We start from the raw sequence: 18,002 nt of genomic DNA, 5'->3' as shown, positions 1-18,002 counted from the left end.
TAAAACAGAATTTTCATATAATGAAATTTGAAATACGGAATTTTTAAACACTGAATTTTTATACAGTGAAATTTAAAACACGGGATTTTTAAACACAGAATTTTCATACAACACATTTTTTTACACAGAATTTTAAAACAGAATTTTAATACAATGAAATTTGAAACACAGAATTTTTATACAGTGAAATTTAAAAGGAGGGAATTTTTAAACAGAATTTTTAGACAACACATTTTTTTACACTGAATTTTAAAACACAGAATTTTAATATAATGAAATTTGAAATACTGAATTTTTAAACATTGATTTTTTCTACAGTGACATTGTAAACACTGAATTTTTATACAACAAATATTTTTTTACACTGAATTTTAAAACACGATTTTAATATAATGAAATTTGAAATACGGAATTTTTAAACACTGTATAAAAATACAGTGAAATTTAAAACACAGAATATTTAAACACATTTTTTTTTTACACAGAATTTTTATAAAACAAATATTTTTTTTACACTGAATTTTAAAACAGAATTTTTAATATAATGAAATTTGAAATATGGAATTTTTAAACACAGAATTTTCATACAACACATTTTTTTTTACACATAATTTTAAAACAGAATTTAAATAGAATGAAATTTGAAATACGGAATTTTTAAAGACTGAATTTTTATACAACAAATATTTTTTTACACTGAATTTTAAAACAGAATTTTAATATAATGAATTTTAAAATACAGAATTTTTAAACATTGAATTTTTATAGTGAAATTTAAAACACAGAATTTTTAACCCTAAATTTTCATACAACAAATTGTCGGGTTTTTTTTTTTTCCCCCATACAACAAAAAAATTTTACCTAGAATTTTACAAATTTAAAATACAGAATTTTTATACAGTGACATTTAAAAATAATTTTCAAAAACTTGCATTTTGCGTCCAATTTTTTTCCCACTGAAATTGTTAGCATAAATTGATGTAAAAATTTTTTTGGTTTGCATATTTCAAATGCAAAAAATTCAGTTACATAAATTTACTTAAAAAAAAAAAAAAAAGTTCTTCATAAAAACAGAAATTAACAAGCGGACTTTTACAAACTGACAGACTTCCTTGGTGACCCACCTGCCACCTGGGCGCCACAACAGGTGTTGGCGACGCCGGCGCACTGACTCCTCAAGGCCGACACCACCCCCTCCAGCATCTCGATGCGGCTCCTGAGGTCCCTCAGGGCCTGCTCCTCAGCACCGCAGCCACACACCTGGCGAGGGATGGTAATGCGGTGGGTGAAGACCATCTGGTTCTCGCCGTCGGCGGCGTGCTGCGTGGCCAGGCGGCCGGAGGCCACGGCGGTCTCCGTCGGCCGCACGCTCTCGGCGTCGTCCGGGCTGCCGGAGCACAGGCTGCTGGCGGGGACGTGGATGTTGTAGACGTGGTTGAAAACCACCGGCTGATCCGAGCCGGGCGTGGTGACGTTGAGTCCTTGAGGAGCTTGGCGGCGATGGCGCAGCATCTTCTGGACCAGGCCGCCGGAGGAGACGGTGAGTAAGGCGCTCAGGAGGAGGCAGTGCATGAGGACACTGGTTGCCATCTTGCTACAACTTGTTCAGAGGTGATGGATCTGTAACAGGAGACAAGAATAATAGCAGCAGTGTCACAAGTACGGCTTGGGGGACATTTTTGAAACCTTTATTGGCCCGCATTAAAACATTGCCAAGGACAGGAAAATAAAATAAAACTAATGGTCTACATCAGGGGTCCCCAACTTTTTGACTCAGGGGCTGCATTAGAAAATGTATTGGATAAAAATTCCATGTTTAAAAAATCCCCTGTTTTAAATTTCACTGTACAAAAATTCAGTGTTTAAAAAAAAAATCTGTATTTCAAATGTCATTCTATTAAAAGTCTTAAAATTGCCTTCACAAACGATCAGAAATCACTCAAATCCTTGACTCTAACAACCATATTGCTGCAGTAATAAACATTTTGAAAAATTGTAATTCAGCGTAAAAAAAATGTGCCCTCACAAACAATCAGAAACCACTCAAATCCTTAACTTTAACAACCATATTGCTCCAGTGATAAACATTTTGAAAAAGTAAAATTCAGTGTAAAAAAAATGTTCCCCTCAAAAACGATCAGAAATCACTCAAATCCTTAACTCTAACAACCATATTGCTGCAGTAATAAACATTTTGAAAAATTGTAATTCAGCGTAAAAAAAATGTGCCCTCACAAACAATCAGAAACCGCTCAAATCCTTAACTTTAACAACCATATTGCTCCAGTGATAAACATTTTGAAAAAGTAAAATCCCGTGTAAAAAAAAATGTTCCCCTCAAAAACGATCAGAAATCACTAAAATCCTTAACTTTAACAACCATATTGCTGCAGTAATAAACAGAATACAATGATTTGCTCATCTTTTTCTAACTTATATTCAATTGAATAGACTTTCTCGTCCTCCTTAGCCGATGTTAAGGGAAGTGGATTTTACTTTTTCAAAATGTTTATTACTGCAGCAATATGGTTGTTAAATTTAAGGATTTTAGTGACTTCTGATCGTTTGTGAGAGCTTTTTTTTTTTTTTTACACAAAATTTTACTTTTTCAAAATGTTTATTACTGCAGCAATATGGTTGTTAAAGTTAAGGATTTGAGTGATTTCTGATCGTTTGTGAGGGAAAATATTTTTTCACACTGAATTTTACTTTTTCAAAATGTTTATTACTGCAGCAATATGGTTGTTAAAGTTAAGGATTTTAGTGATTTCTGATTGTTTGTGAGGGCAATTTTTTTTTTCATTGCATTTTACTTTTTCTAAATGTTGATTACTGCAGCAATATGGTTGTTAAAGTTAAGGATTTTAGTGATTTTTGATCGTTTGTGAGGGCAAATGTAATTTTACACTGAATTTTACTTCTTCCCAAATGTTTATTACTGCAGAAATATGGTTGCTAAAGTTAAGGATTTTAGTGATTTTTGATCGTTTTTGAGTGCATTTTTTTACACTGAATTTTACTTTTTCAAAATGTTTATTACTGCAGCAATATGATTGTTAAAGTTAAGGATTTTAGTGACTTCTGATCGTTTGTGAGAGCTTTTTTTTTTTTACACAAAATTTTACTTTTTCAAAATGTTTATTACTGCAGCAATATGGTTGTTAAAGTTAAGGATTTGAGTGATTTCTGATCGTTTGTGAGGGAAAATATTTTTTTACACTGAATTTTACTTTTTCAAAATGTTTATTACTCAGCAATATGGTTGTTAAAGTTAAGGATTTTAGTGATTTCTGATTGTTTGTGAGGGCAATTTTTTTTTTCATTGCATTTTACTTTTTCTAAATGTTGATTACTGCAGCAATATGGTTGTTAAAGTTAAGGATTTGAGTGATTTCTGATCGTTTGTGAGGGCTAATATTTTTTTACACTGAATTTTACTTTTTCAAAATGTTTATTACCGCAGCAATATGGTTGTTAAAGTTAAGGATTTTAGTGATTTCTGATCGTTTGTGAGGGCAATTTTTTTTTACATTGCATTTTACTTTTTCTGAATGTTGATTACTGCAGCAATATGGTTGTTAAAGTTAAGGATTTTAGTGATTTCTGATCGTTTGTGAGGGCAAACGTAATTTTACACTGAATTTTACTTCTTCCCAAATGTTTATTACTGCAGAAATATGGTTGCTAAAGTTAAGGATTTTAGTGATTTTTGATCGTTTTTGAGTGCATTTTTTTACACTGAATTTTACTTTTTCAAAATGTTTATTACTGCAGCAATATGATTGTTAAAGTTAAGGATTTTAGTGACTTCTGATCGTTTGTGAGAGCTTTTTTTTTACACTAAATTTTACTTTTTCAAAATGTTTATTACTGCAGCAATATGGTTGTTAAAGTTAAGGATTTGAGTGATTTCTGATCGTTTGTGAGGGAAAATATTTTTTTACACTGAATTTTACTTTTTCAAAATGTTTATTACTGCAGCAATATGGTTGTTAAAGTTAAGGATTTTAGTGATTTCTGATTGTTTGTGAGGGCAATTTTTTTTTCCATTGCATTTTACTTTTTCTAAATGTTGATTACTGCAGCAATATGGTTGTTAAAGTTAAGGATTTTAGTGATTTCTGATCGTTTGTGAGGGCAAACGTAATTTTACACTGAATTTTACTTCTTCCCAAATGTTTATTACTGCAGAAATATGGTTGCTAAAGTTAAGGATTTTAGTGATTTTTGATCGTTTTTGAGTGCATTTTTTTACACTGAATTTTACTTTTTCAAAATGTTTATTACTGCAGCAATATGATTGTTAAAGTTAAGGATTTTAGTGACTTCTGATCGTTTGTGAGAGCTTTTTTTTTTTTACACTAAATTTTACTTTTTCAAAATGTTTATTACTGCAGCAATATGGTTGTTAAAGTTAAGGATTTTAGTGATTTCTGATCGTTTGTGAGGGCAAATGTATTTTTACACTGAATTTTACTTTTTCAAAATGTTTATTACTGCAGAAATATAATTGTTAAAATTAAGGATTTTAGTGATTTCTGATTGTTTGTGAGTGCAATTTTTTTAGGCTGAATTTTACTTTTTCACAATGTTTATTAGTGCAGCAATATGGTTGTTAAAATTAAGGATTTTAGTGATTTCTGATTGTGAGGGCAAATGTATTTTACACTGAATTGTACTTTTCCAAAATGTCTATTACTACAGCAATATACAGTAGTTGTTTAAGATAAGGATTTTTGTGATTTCTGGTCGTTTGTGAGGGCAATTGTTTTTTACACTGAATTTTACTTTCTCTAAATGTTTATTACTGCAGCAATATGGTTGTTAAAATTAAGGATTTTAGTGATTTCTGGTCGTTTGTGAGGGCAATTGTTTTTTACACTGAATTGTACTTTTTCAAAATGTTTATTACTGCAGCAATACGGTTGTTAGAGTTAAGGATTTTAGTGATTTCTGATCATTTGTGAGGGCAATTTTTTTACATTGCATTCTACTTTTCCTAAATGTTGATTACTGCAGCAATATGGTTGTTAAAGTTAAGGATTTTAGTGATTTCTGATCGTTTGTGAGGGCAAATGTAATTTTACACTGAATTTTACTTTTTCCCAAATGTTTACTACTGCAGAAATATGGTTGCTAAAGTTAAGGACTTTAGTGATTTTTGATCGTTTTTGAGTGCAATTTTTTTACACTGAATTTTACTTTTTCAAAATGTTTATTACTGCAGCAGAATGGTTGTTAAAGTTAAGGATTTTTGTGATTTCTGATTGTTTGAGAGGGCAAATTTATTTTACACTGAATTGTACTTTTCCAAAATGTCTATTACTGCAGCAATATAGTTGTTTAAGATAAGGATTTTTGTGATTTCTTGTCGTTTGTGAGGGCAATTGTTTTTTACACTGAATTTTACTTTTTCTAAATGTTTATTACTGCAGCAATATGGTTGTTAAAGTTAAGGATTTTAGTGATTTCTGGTCGTTTGTGAGGGCAATTGTTTTTTACACTGAATTTTACTTTTTCAAAAATGTTTATTACTGCAGCAATACGGTTGTTAGAGTTAAGGATTTTAGTGATTTCTGATCGTTTGTAAGGGCAAATTTATTTTACACTGATTTTAACTTTTTCAAAATGTTTATTACTGCAGCAATATGGTTGTTCAAGTTAAGGATTTTAGTGATTTCTGATCGTTTGTGTGGGCAATTTTTTTTTTTCACACTGAATTTTACTTTTTCAAAATGTTTATTACTGCAGCAATACAGTTGTTAAAGTTAAGGATTTTAGTGATTTCTGATCGTTTGTGAGGGCAAATGTATTTTTACACTGAGTTTTACTTTTTCCAAAATGTTTATTACTGCATAAATATGATTGTTAAAATGAAGGATTTTAGTAATTTCTGATCGTTTGTGAGGGCAATTTTTTTAATATTGCATTTGACTTTTTCTAAATGTTGATTACTGCAGCAATATGGTTGTTAAAGTTAAGGATTTTAGTGACTTCTGATCGTTTGTGAGATCTTTTTTTTTTTACACAAAATTTTACTTTTTCAAAATGTTTATTACCGCAGCAATATGGTTGTTAAAGTTAAGGATTTGAGTGATTTCTGATCGTTTGTGAGGGCAAATATTTTTTTTACACTGAATTTTACTTTTTCAAAATGTTTATTACTGCAGCAATATGGTTGTTAAAGTTAAGGATTTTAGTGATTTCTGATTGTTTGTGAGGGCAATTTTTTTTTTCATTGCATTTTACTTTTTCTAAATGTTGATTACTGCAGCAATATGGTTGTTAAAGTTAAGGATTTTAGTGATTTCTGATCGTTTGTGAGGGCAAACGTAATTTTACACTGAATTTTACTTCTTCCCAAATGTTTATTACTGCAGAAATATGGTTGCTAAAGTTAAGGATTTTAGTGATTTTTGATCGTTTTTGAGTGCATTTTTTTACACTGAATTTTACTTTTTCAAAATGTTTATTACTGCAGCAATATGATTGTTAAAGTTAAGGATTTTAGTGACTTCTGATCGTTTGTGAGAGCTTTTTTTTTTTTTTACACTAAATTTTACTTTTTCAAAATGTTTATTACTGCAGCAATATGGTTGTTAAAGTTAAGGATTTGAGTGATTTCTGATCGTTTGTGAAGACAAATATTTTTTTACACTGAATTCTACTTTTTCCAAAATGTTTATTACTGCAGCAATATGGTTGTTAAAGTTAAGGATTTGAGTGATTTCTGATCGTTTGTGAGGGAAAATATTTTTTTACACTGAATTTTACTTTTTCAAAATGTTTATTACTGCAGCAATATGGTTGTTAAAGTTAAGGATTTTAGTGATTTCTGATCGTTTGTGAGGGCAAATGTAATTTTACACTGAATTTTACTTTTTCCCAAATATTTATTACTGCAGAAATATGGTTGCTAAAGTTAAGGATTCTAGTGATTTTTTATCGTTTGTGAGTGCAATTTTTTTACACTGAATTTTACTTTTTCAAAATGTTTATTACTGCAGCAATATGGTTGTTAAAGTTAAGGATTTTTGTGATTTCTGATTGTTTGAGAGGGCAAATTTATTTTACACTGAATTGTACTTTTCCAAAATGTCTATTACTGCAGCAATATAGTTGTTTAAGATAAGGATTTTTGTGATTTCTGGTCGTTTGTGAGGGCAATTGTTTTTTACACTGAATTTTACTTTTTCTAAATGTTTATTACTGCAGCAATATGGTTGTTAAAATTAAGGATTTTAGTGATTTCTGGTCATTTGTGAGGGCAATTGTTTTTTACACTGAATTTTACTTTTTCAAAATGTTTATTACTGCAGCAATATGGTTGTTAGAGTTAAGGATTTTAGTGATTTCTGATCGTTTGTAAGGGCAAATTTATTTTACACTGATTTTAACTTTTTCAAAATGTTTATTACTGCAGCAATATGGTTCTTAAAGTTAAGGATTTTAGTGATTTCTGATCGTTTGTGTGGGCAATTTTTTTTTTCACACTGAATTTTACTTTTTCAAAATGTTTATTACTGCAGCAATATGGTTGTTAAAATTAAGGATTTTAGTGATTTCTGATTGTTTGTGAGGGTAAATGTATTTTTACACTGAATTTTACTTTTTCCAAAATGTTTATTACTGCAGAAATATAATTGTTAAAATTAAGGATTTTAGTGATTTCTGATCGTTTGTGAGTGCAATTTTTTTACGCTGAATTTTACTTTTTCATAATGTTTATTAGTGCAGCAATATGGTTGTTAAAATTAAGGATTTTAGTGATTTCTGATTGTTTGTGAGGGCAAATGTATTTTACACTGAATTGTACTTTTCCAAAATGTCTATTACTGCAGCAATATAGTTGTTTAAGATAAGGATTTTAGTGATTTCTGGTCGTTTGTGAGGGCAAATGTTTTTTACACTGAATTTTACTTTTTCAAAAATGTTTTACTGCAGGAATATGGTTGTTAAAATTAAGGATTTTAGTGATTTCTGATCGTTTGTGAGGGAATTTTTTTTATTTATTTTTTTTACACCGCATTATACTTTTTCAAAATGTTTATTACTGCAGCAATATGGTTGTTAAAGTTAAGGATTTTAGTGATTTCTGATCATTTGAGGGCAATTATTTCGTACACTGAATTTTACTTTTTCAAAATGTTTATTACTGCAGCAATATGGTTGTTAATGTTAAGGATTTTAGTGATTTCTGATCGTTTGTGAGGGCAAATTTATTTTACACTGATTTTAACTTTTTCAAAATGTTTATTACTGCAGCTGTATAGTTGTTACAGTTAAGGATTTTAGTGATTTCTGATCCGTTTGTGAGGGCAAATTTTTTTTACACTGAATTGTACTTTTTCAAAATGTCTATTACTGCAGTAATATAGTTGTTTAAGATAAGGATTTCAGTGATTTCTGGTCATTTGTGAGGGCAATTGTTTTTTACACTGAATTTTATTTTTTCTAAATGTTTATTACTGCAGCAATATGGTTGTTAGAGTTAAGGATTTTAGTGATTTCTGGTCGTTTGTGAGGGCAATTGTTTTTTACACTGAATTTTACTTTTTCAAAATGTTTATTACTGCAGCAATATGGTTGTTAGAGTTAAGGATTTTAGTGATTTCTGGTCATTTGTGAGGGCAATTGTTTTTTACACTGAATTTTACTTTTTCAAAATGTTTATTACTGCAGCAATATGGTTCTTAAAGTTAAGGATTTTAGTGATTTCTGATCGTTTGTGTGGGCAATTTTTTTTTTCACACTGAATTCTACTTTTTCAAAATGTTTATTACTGCAGCAATATGGTTGTTAAAATTAAGGATTTTAGTGATTTCTGATTGTTTGTGAGGGCAAATGTATTTTTACACTGAATTTTACTTTTTCCAAAATGTTTATTACTGCAGAAATATAATTGTTAAAATTAAGGATTTTAGTGATTTCTGATCGTTTGTGAGTGCAATTTTTTTACGCTGAATTTTACTTTTTCATAATGTTTATTAGTGCAGCAATATGGTTGTTAAAATTAAGGATTTTAGTGATTTCTGATTGTTTGTGAGGGCAAATGTATTTTACACTGAATTGTACTTTTCCAAAATGTCTATTACTGCAGCAATATAGTTGTTTAAGATAAGGATTTTAGTGATTTCTGGTCGTTTGTGAGGGCAAATGTTTTTTACACTGAATTTTACTTTTTCAAAAATGTTTTACTGCAGGAATATGGTTGTTAAAATTAAGGATTTTAGTGATTTCTGATCGTTTGTGAGGGATTTTTTTTTATTTATTTTTTTTACACCGCATTATACTTTTTCAAAATGTTTATTACTGCAGCAATATGGTTGTTAAAGTTAAGGATTTTAGTTATTTCTGATCGTTTGAGGGCAAGTTTTTTGTACACTGAATTTTAACTTTTTCAAAATGTTTATTACTGCAGCAATATGGTTCTTAAAGTTAAGGATTTTAGTGATTTCTGATCGTTTGTGAGGGCACATTTATTTTACACTGATTTTAACTTTTTCAAAATGTTTATTACTGCAGCAATATGGTTGTTAAGTTAAGGATTTTAGTGATTTCTGATCCGTTTGTGAGGGCAATTTTTTTTTACACTGAATTGTACTTTTTCAAAATGTCTATTACTGCAGTAATATAGTTGTTTAAGATAAGGGTTTCAGTGATTTCTGGTCGTTTGTGAGGGCAATTGTTTTTTACACTGAATTGTACTTTTTCAAAATGTTTATTACTGCAGAAATATGGTTGTTAAAGTTCAGGATTTTAGTGACTTCTGAACGTTTGTGAGGGCAAATTGTTTTTACGCTGAATTTTAAAACACTGCATTGTTATACAGTGAAATTTAAAACGGGGCATTTTTAAACAAGGAATTTTTACGGAACCTCGGGGGAGTGGTCTCCTGCTGGTGCCAAACATGGTGAGACTGTGTTTTTTTTTTTTTTCAGTTTTATGCTGCTAAAATCTGGAATAGTCTTCCTGTAAAGGTGAGACAGGCCTCACTGTTCAAATCCAGCCCGAAAACACTTTTATTTAATTGTGCGTATGACAACTGAACGTCTTTTATCTACACGCTTTGATTGATTTGAATTAATTTCGATTGTTTTTTTTATGAGGATTGTTTTTTCTGATTTCAATTAGAATTACTTGGCCTTCGTTTAATTTGACGTAAACCACTTTGAATTGCCTTGTGCACAAAACTCTAGGGGTAATAAGGTAGAAGACTGGACTCCTTCATTTGGACTTCTTTAAAGATTGGCGTCCATGCTGGCCCCGCCTCCGTCCGTCCGTCGCACTGATTGACAGACACAACGTTGGCTTCATCAAGTCGTTAAGTGTGACGAATATTTTCCGCCATTTGCCCCAGCAGAGTCTCTAAGTAGTAGAAGCCGAGGCGCAGGTGTGTCAGCTTTTTCCGGCCTTGAACTCTCACCGGAAGTTCTGCAGGAGCACCCCCTTCCCCCCCATTATTTCATCCGTAGTGACACAGAAACCCAGCCGAGCTCCGCTTTCACAAAGTCCGCACATCTGGCCGGCGGTAGGATGAAAGCGCGTTACGTAACGTGCGGCAAGACCGAGGTACCGTAGACCCCAGGCTAACAATGCAGGCGAGGCGGGGCGGGTTCCAGCAGGGAAACTTGGACTAAACGAGCTGTTCGCTAAGCTAGAAACCAGAATAGCCGTCACTTCCCACACGTTGGCAGCCCGACGGGAACTTTCCAGGCAGCAGAAGAGGACACCGGGAATGTTGGACCTCCTCCTGCCCAGTCCTGATGGTCCAGATCGTCTCCCACGTAAGAAGGCGTAAGCACCACACGGGGCAACAGGAAAACATTTGTTTGTTTGTTCATCTGTGGGCGTTTTTACTCCTCGTGTTCGGCAAATTGCATCTGGAAATCATCTCAGCAACCTTTTAAAGAAGCTGGAAAACAAAGAGCGGCACCTCGTTAACACGCCTTTCGCTTTCCCCCTCGCTAAATATTGTCAGACGATCACGAGGGGAACAAGCAACGTGTCATAAATTCCTGTTCCTATGAAGGTTAATTCAAGTTAAAGTACCGATGATTGTCACGCACACACTAGGTGTGGTGAAATTTGTCCTTGATCACCCCCTGGGAGGTGAGAAGAGCAGTGAGCAGCAGCGGTGGCCACGCCCGGGAATCATTTTTGGTGATTTAACCCCCAATTCCAACCCTTGATGCTGAGTGCCAAGCAGGGAGGTAATGGCTCCCATTTTTATAGTCTTTGATATGACTTGGCTAGGGTTTTGAACTCACAACCTACCAACTGAACTGGCTATGCAGAACAAAACTAAAACTGAACTGGCTACAAAGTAAACAAAAACAGAATGCTGGACGACAGCAAAGACTTACTGTGGAGCAAAGATGGCGTCCACAATGTACATCCGAACATGACATGACAATCAACAATGTCCCCACAAAGAAGGATGTGCTGTTGTTGAGTGTCGGTGCTGTCTAGAGCTCGGCAGAGTAACCGTGTAATACTCTTCCATATCAGTAGGTGGCAGCAGGTAGCTAATTGCTTTGTAGGTGTCGGAAACAGCGGGAGGCAGTGCACAGGTAAAAATGTGTCTAAAGCTTAAACCAAAAATAAACAAAAGGTGAGTGCCCCTAAGAAAAGGCATCGAAGCTTAGGGAAGGCTATGCAGAACGAAACTAAAACTGAACTGGCTACAAAGTAAACAAAAACAGAATGCTGGACGACAGCAAAGACTTGCTGTGGAGCAGAGACGGTGTCCACAATGTACATCCGAACATGACATGACAATCGACAATGTCCCCACGAAGAAGGATGTGTTGTTGTTGAGTGTCGGTGCTGTCTAGAGCTCGGCAGAGTAACCGCGTAATACTCTTCCATATCAGTAGGTGGCAGCTGGTAGCTAATTGCTTTGTAGGTGTCGGAAACAGCGGGAGGCAGTGCGCAGGTAAAAATGCGTCTAATGCTTAAACCAAAAATAAACAAAAAGTGAGTGCCCCTAAGAAAAGGCATCGAAGCTTAGGGAAGGCTACGCAGAACGAAACTAAAACTGAACTGGCTACAATGTAAACAAAAACAGAATGCTGGACAACAGCAAAGACTTACTGTGGAGCAAAGATGGCGTCCACAATGGACATCCGAACATGACATGACAATCAACAATGTCCCCACAAAGAAGGATGTGTTGTTGTTGAGTGTCGGTGCTGTCTAGAGCTCGGCAGAGTAACCGTGTAATACTCTTCCATATCAGTAGGTGGCAGCAGGTAGCTAATTGCTTTGTAGGTGTCGGAAACAGCGGGAGGCAGTGCGCAGGTAAAAATGTGTCTAATGCTTAAACCAAAAATAAACAAAAGGTGAGTGCCCCTAAGAAAAGGCATCGAAGCTTAAGGAAGGCTACGCAGAGCGAAACTAAAACTGAACTGGCTACAAAGTAAACAAAAACAGAATGCTGGACGACAGCAAAGACTTACTGGGGAGCAAAGATGGCGTCCACAATGGACATCCGAACATGACATTACAATCAACAATGTCCCCACAAAGAAGGATGTGTTGTTGTTGAGTGTCGGTGCTGTCTAGAGCTCGGCAGAGTAACCGCGTAATACTCTTCCATATCAGTAGGTGGCAGCTGGTAGCTAATTGCTTTGTAGGTGTCGGAAACAGCGGGAGGCAGTGTGCAGGTAAAAATGTATCTAATGCTTAAACCAAAAATACACAAAAGGTGAGTGCCCCTAAGAAAAGGCATCGAAGCTTAGGGAAGGCTACGCAGAACGAAACTAAAACTGAACTGGCTACAAAGTAAACAAAAACAGAATGCTGGACAACAGCAAAGACTTACTGTGGAGCAAAGATGGCGTCCACAATGGACATCCGAACATGACATGACAATCAACAATGTCCCCACAAAGAAGGATGTGTTGTTGTTGAGTGTCGGTGCTGTCTAGAGCTCGGCAGAGTAACCGTGTAATACTCTTCCATATCAGTAGGTGGCAGCAGGTAGCTAATTGCTTTGTAGGTGTCGAAAACAGCGGGAGGCAGTGCGCAGGTAAAATGTGTCTAATGCTTAAACCAAAAATAAACAAAAAGTGAGTGCCCCTAAGAAAAGGCATCGAAGCTTAGAGAAGGCTATGCAGAACGAAACTAAAACTGAACTGGCTACAAAGTAAACAAAAACAGAATGCTGGACGACAGCAAAGACTTGCTGTGGAGCAGAGACGGTGTCCACAATGTACATCCGAACATGACATGACAATCGACAATGTCCCCACGAAGAAGGATGTGTTGTTGTTGAGTGTCGGTGCTGTCTAGAGCTCGGCAGAGTAACCGTGTAATACTCTTCCATATCAGTAGGTGGCAGCTGGTAGCTAATTGCTTTGTAGGTGTCGGAAACAGCGGGAGGCAGTGTGCAGGTAAAAAGGTATCTAATGCTTAAACCAAAAATAAACAAAAGGTGAGTGTCCCTAAGAAAAGGCATCGAAGCTTAGGGAAGGCTATGTAGAACGAAACTAAAACTGAACTGGCTACAAAGTAAACAAAAACAGAATGCTGGACGACAGCAAAGACTTACTGGGGAGCAAAGATGGCGTCCACAATGGACATCCGAACATGACATGACAATCAACAATGTCCCCACGAAGAAGGATGTGTTGTTGTTGAGTGTCGGTGCTGTCTAGAGCTCGGCAGAGTAACCGCGTAATACTCTTCCATATCAGTAGGTGGCAGCTGGTAGCTAATTGCTTTGTAGGTGTCGGAAACAGCGGGAGGCAGCGCGCAGGTAAAAATGTGTCTAATGCTTAAACCAAAAATAAACAAAAAGTGAGTGCCCCTAAGAAAAGGCATCGAAGCTTAGAGAAGGCTATGCAGAACGAAACTAAAACGGAACTGGCTACAAAGTAAACAAAAACAGAATGCTGGACGACAGCAAAGACTTACTGTGGAGCAGAGATGGCGTCCACAATGTACATCCAAACATGACATGACAATCAACAATGTCCCCACAAAGAAGGATGTGTTGTTGAGTGTCGGTGCTGTCTAGAGCTCGGCAGAGTAACCGCGTAATACTCTTCCATATCAGTAGGTGGCAGCTGGTAGCTAATTGCTTTGTAGGTGTCGGAAACAGCGGGAGGCAGGGCGCAGGTATAAATGTGTCTAATGCTTAAACCAAAAATAAACAAAAAGTGAGTGCCCCTAAGAAAAGGCATCGAAGCTTAAGGAAGGCTACGCAGAGCGAAACTAAAACTGAACTGGCTACAAAGTAAACAAAAACAGAATGCTGGACGACAGCAAAGACTTACTGTGGAGCAAAGATGGCGTCCACAATGTACATCCGAACATGACATGACAATCAACAATGTCCCCACAAAGAAGGATGTGTTGTTGTTGAGTGTCGGTGCTGTCTAGAGCTCGGCAGAGTAACCGCGTAATACTCTTCCATATCAGTAGGTGGCAGCTGGTAGCTAATTGCTTTGTAGGTGTCGGAAACAGCGGGAGGCAGTGTGCAGGTAAAAAGGTATCTAATGCTTAAACCAAAAATAAACAAAAGGTGAGTGTCCCTAAGAAAAGGCATCAAAGCTTAGGGAAGGCTATGCAGAATGAAACTAAAACTGAACTGGCTACAAAGTAAACAAAAACAGAATGCTGGACGACAGCAAAGACTTACTGTGGAGCAAAGAGGGCGTCCACAATGGACATCCGAACATGACATGACAATCAACAATGTCCCCACAAAGAAGGATGTGCTGTTGTTGAGTGTCGGTGCTGTCTAGAGCTCGGCAGAGTAACCGTGTAATACTCTTCCATATCAGTAGGTGGCAGCAGGTAGCTAATTGCTTTGTAGGTGTCGGAAACAGCGGGAGGCAGTGCGCAGGTAAAAATGTGTCTAATGCTTAAACCAAAAATAAACAAAAGGTGAGTGCCCCTAAGAAAAGGCATCAAAGCTTAAGGAAGGCTACGCAGAGCGAAACTAAAACTGAACTGGCTACAAAGTAAACAAAAACAGAATGCTGGACGACAGCAAAGACTTACTGGGGAGCAAAGATGGCGTCCACAATGTACATCCGAACATGACATGACAATCAACAATGTCCCCACGAAGAAGGATGTGCTGTTGTTGAGTGTCGGTGCTGTCTAGAGCTCGGCAGAGTAACCGTGTAATACTCTTCCATATCAGTAGGTGGCAGCTGGTAGCTAATTGCTTTGTAGGTGTCGGAAACAGCGGGAGGCAGTGCGCAGGTAAAAATGCGTCTAATGCTTAAACCAAAAATAAACAAAAAGTGAGTGCCCCTAAGAAAAGGCATCGAAGCTTAAGGAAGGCTACGCAGAGCGAAACTAAAACTGAACTGGCTACAAAGTAAACAAAAACAGAATGCTGGACGACAGCAAAGACTTACTGTGGAGCAAAGATGGCGTCCACAATGGACATCCGAACATGACATGACAATCAACAATGTCCCCACAAAGAAGGATGTGCTGTTGTTGAGTGTCGGTGCTGTCTAGAGCTCGGCAGAGTAACCGCGTAATACTCTTCCATATCAGTAGGTGGCAGCAGGTAGCTAATTGGAAAACAGCGGGAGGCAGTGCGCAGGTAAAAATGTGTCTAATGCTTAAACCAAAAATAAACAAAATGTGAGTGCCCCTAAGAAAAGGCATCGAAGCTTAGGGAAGGCTATGCAGAACGAAACTAAAACTGAACTGGCTACAAAGTAAACAAAAACAGAATGCTGGACGACAGCAAAGACTTACTGTGGAGCAGAGATGGCGTCCACAATGTACATCCGAACATGACATGACAATCAACAATGTCCCCACAAAGAAGGATGTGTCGTTGTTGAGTGTCGGTGCTGTCTAGAGCTCGGCAGAGTAACCGTGTAATACTCTTCCATATCAGTAGGTGGCAGCAGGTAGCTAATTGCTTTGTAGGTGTCGGAAACAGCGGGAGGCAGGGCGCAGGTAAAAATGTGTCTAATGCTTAAACCAAAAATAAACAAAAAGTGAGTGCCCCTAAGAAAAGACATCGAAGCTAAGGGAAGGCTACGCAGAACGAAACTAAAACTGAACTGGCTACAAAGTAAACAAAAACAGAATGCTGGACGACAGCAAAGACTTACTGAGGAGCAAAGATGGCGTCCACAATGTACATCCGAACATGACATTACAATCAACAATGTCCCCACAAAGAAGGATGTGTTGTTGTTGAGTGTCGGTGCTGTCTAGAGCTCGGCAGAGTAACCGCGTAATACTCTTCCATATCAGTAGGTGGCAGCTGGTAGCTAATTGCTTTGTAGGTGTCGGAAACAGCGGGAGGCAGTGCGCAGGTAAAAATGTGTCTAATGCTTAAACCAAAAATAAACAAAAAGTGAGTGCCCCTAAGAAAAGACATCAAAGCTAAGGGAAGGCTATGCAGAACGAAACTAAAACTGAACTGGCTACAATGTAAACAAAAACAGAATGCTGGACGACAGCAAAGACTTACTGTGGAGCAAAGATGGCGTCCACAATGGACATCCGAACATGACATTACAATCAACAATGTCCCCACGAAGAAGGATGTGTTGTTGTTGAGTGTCGGTGCTGTCTAGAGCTCGGCAGAGTAACCGCGTAATACTCTTCCATATCAGTAGGTGGCAGCAGGTAGCTAATTGCTTTGTAGGTGTCGGAAACAGCGGGAGGCAGTGTGCAGGTAAAAAGGTATCTAATGCTTAAACCAAAAATAAACAAAAGGTGAGTGTCCCTAAGAAAAGACATCAAAGCTTAGGGAAGGCTATGCAGAATGAAACTAAAACTGAACTGGCTACAAAGTAAACAAAAACAGAATGCTGGACGACAGCAAAGACTTACTGTGGAGCAAAGATGGCGTCCACAATGTACATCCGAACATGACATGACAATCAACAATGTCCCCACGAAGAAGGATGTGTTGTTGTTGAGTGTCGGTGCTGTCTAGAGCTCGGCAGAGTAACCGCGTAATACTCTTCCATATCAGTAGGTGGCAGCAGGTAGCTAATTGCTTTGTAGGTGTCGGAAACAGCGGGAGGCAGTGCGCAGGTAAAAATGTGTCTAATGCTTAAACCAAAAATAAACAAAAGGTGAGTGTCCCTAAGAAAAGACATCAAAGCTTAGGGAAGGCTATGCAGAATGAAACTAAAACTGAACTGGCTACAAAGTAAACAAAAACAGAATGCTGGACGACAGCAAAGACTTACTGGGGAGCAAAGATGGCGTCCACAATGGACATCCGAACATGACATGACAATCAACAATGTCCCCACGAAGAAGGATGTGCTGTTGTTGAGTGTCGGTGCTGTCTAGAGCTCGGCAGAGTAACCGCGTAATACTCTTCCATATCAGTAGGTGGCAGCAGGTAGCTAATTGCTTTGTAGGTGTCGGAAACAGCGGGAGGCAGTGCGCAGGTAAAAATGTGTCTAATGCTTAAACCAAAAATAAACAAAAGGTGAGTGCCCCTAAGAAAAGACATCAAAGCTAAGGGTAGGCTACGCAGAACGAAACTAAAACTGAACTGGCTACAAAGTAAACAAAAACAGAATGCTGGACGACAGCAAAGACTTCCTGTGGAACAAAGATGGCGTCCACAAAGTACATCCGAACATGACATGACAATCAACAATGTCCCCACGAAGAAGGATGTGTTGTTGTTGAGTGTCGGTGCTGTCTAGAGCTCGGCAGAGTAACCGTGTAATACTCTTCCATATCAGTAGGTGGCAGCAGGTAGCTAATTGCTTTGTAGATGTCGGAAACAGCGGGAGGCAGTGTGCAGGTAAAAAGGTCTCTAATGCTTAAACCAAAAATAAACAAAAGGTGAGTGTCCCTAAGAAAAGGCATCGAAGCTTAGGGAAGGCTATGCAGAACGAAACTAAAACTGAACTGGCTACAAAGTAAACAAAAACAGAATGCTGGACAACAGCAAAGACTTACTGTGGAGCAGAGATGGCGTCCACAATGTACATCCAAACATGACATGACAATCAACAATGTCCCCACAAAGAAGGATGTGTTGT

At 36.8% G+C, this 18,002-nt stretch overlaps 1 protein-coding gene across 1 annotated transcript in view; it reads right to left on the bottom strand.

The window, feature by feature from the left end:
* LOC133610271 (tenascin-like) overlaps positions 1-18,002 on the bottom strand; it is a 225,038-nt gene that overhangs the window by 143,442 nt on the left and 63,594 nt on the right. The window contains exon 3 of the mRNA XM_072914169.1: positions 1,125-1,620. Coding sequence (XP_072770270.1) covers positions 1,125-1,590 — 466 coding nt within the window. The 5' untranslated portion in view covers positions 1,591-1,620. The remainder of the gene's footprint in view (positions 1-1,124; positions 1,621-18,002) is intronic.

This window comes from Nerophis lumbriciformis, linkage group LG11 (assembly GCF_033978685.3).
Source record: "Nerophis lumbriciformis linkage group LG11, RoL_Nlum_v2.1, whole genome shotgun sequence".
NCBI lineage: Eukaryota > Metazoa > Chordata > Actinopteri > Syngnathiformes > Syngnathidae > Nerophis > Nerophis lumbriciformis.
The sequence above is the reverse complement of the archived record's forward strand: the minus strand, read 5'-3'. Positions and strand labels throughout refer to the sequence as shown.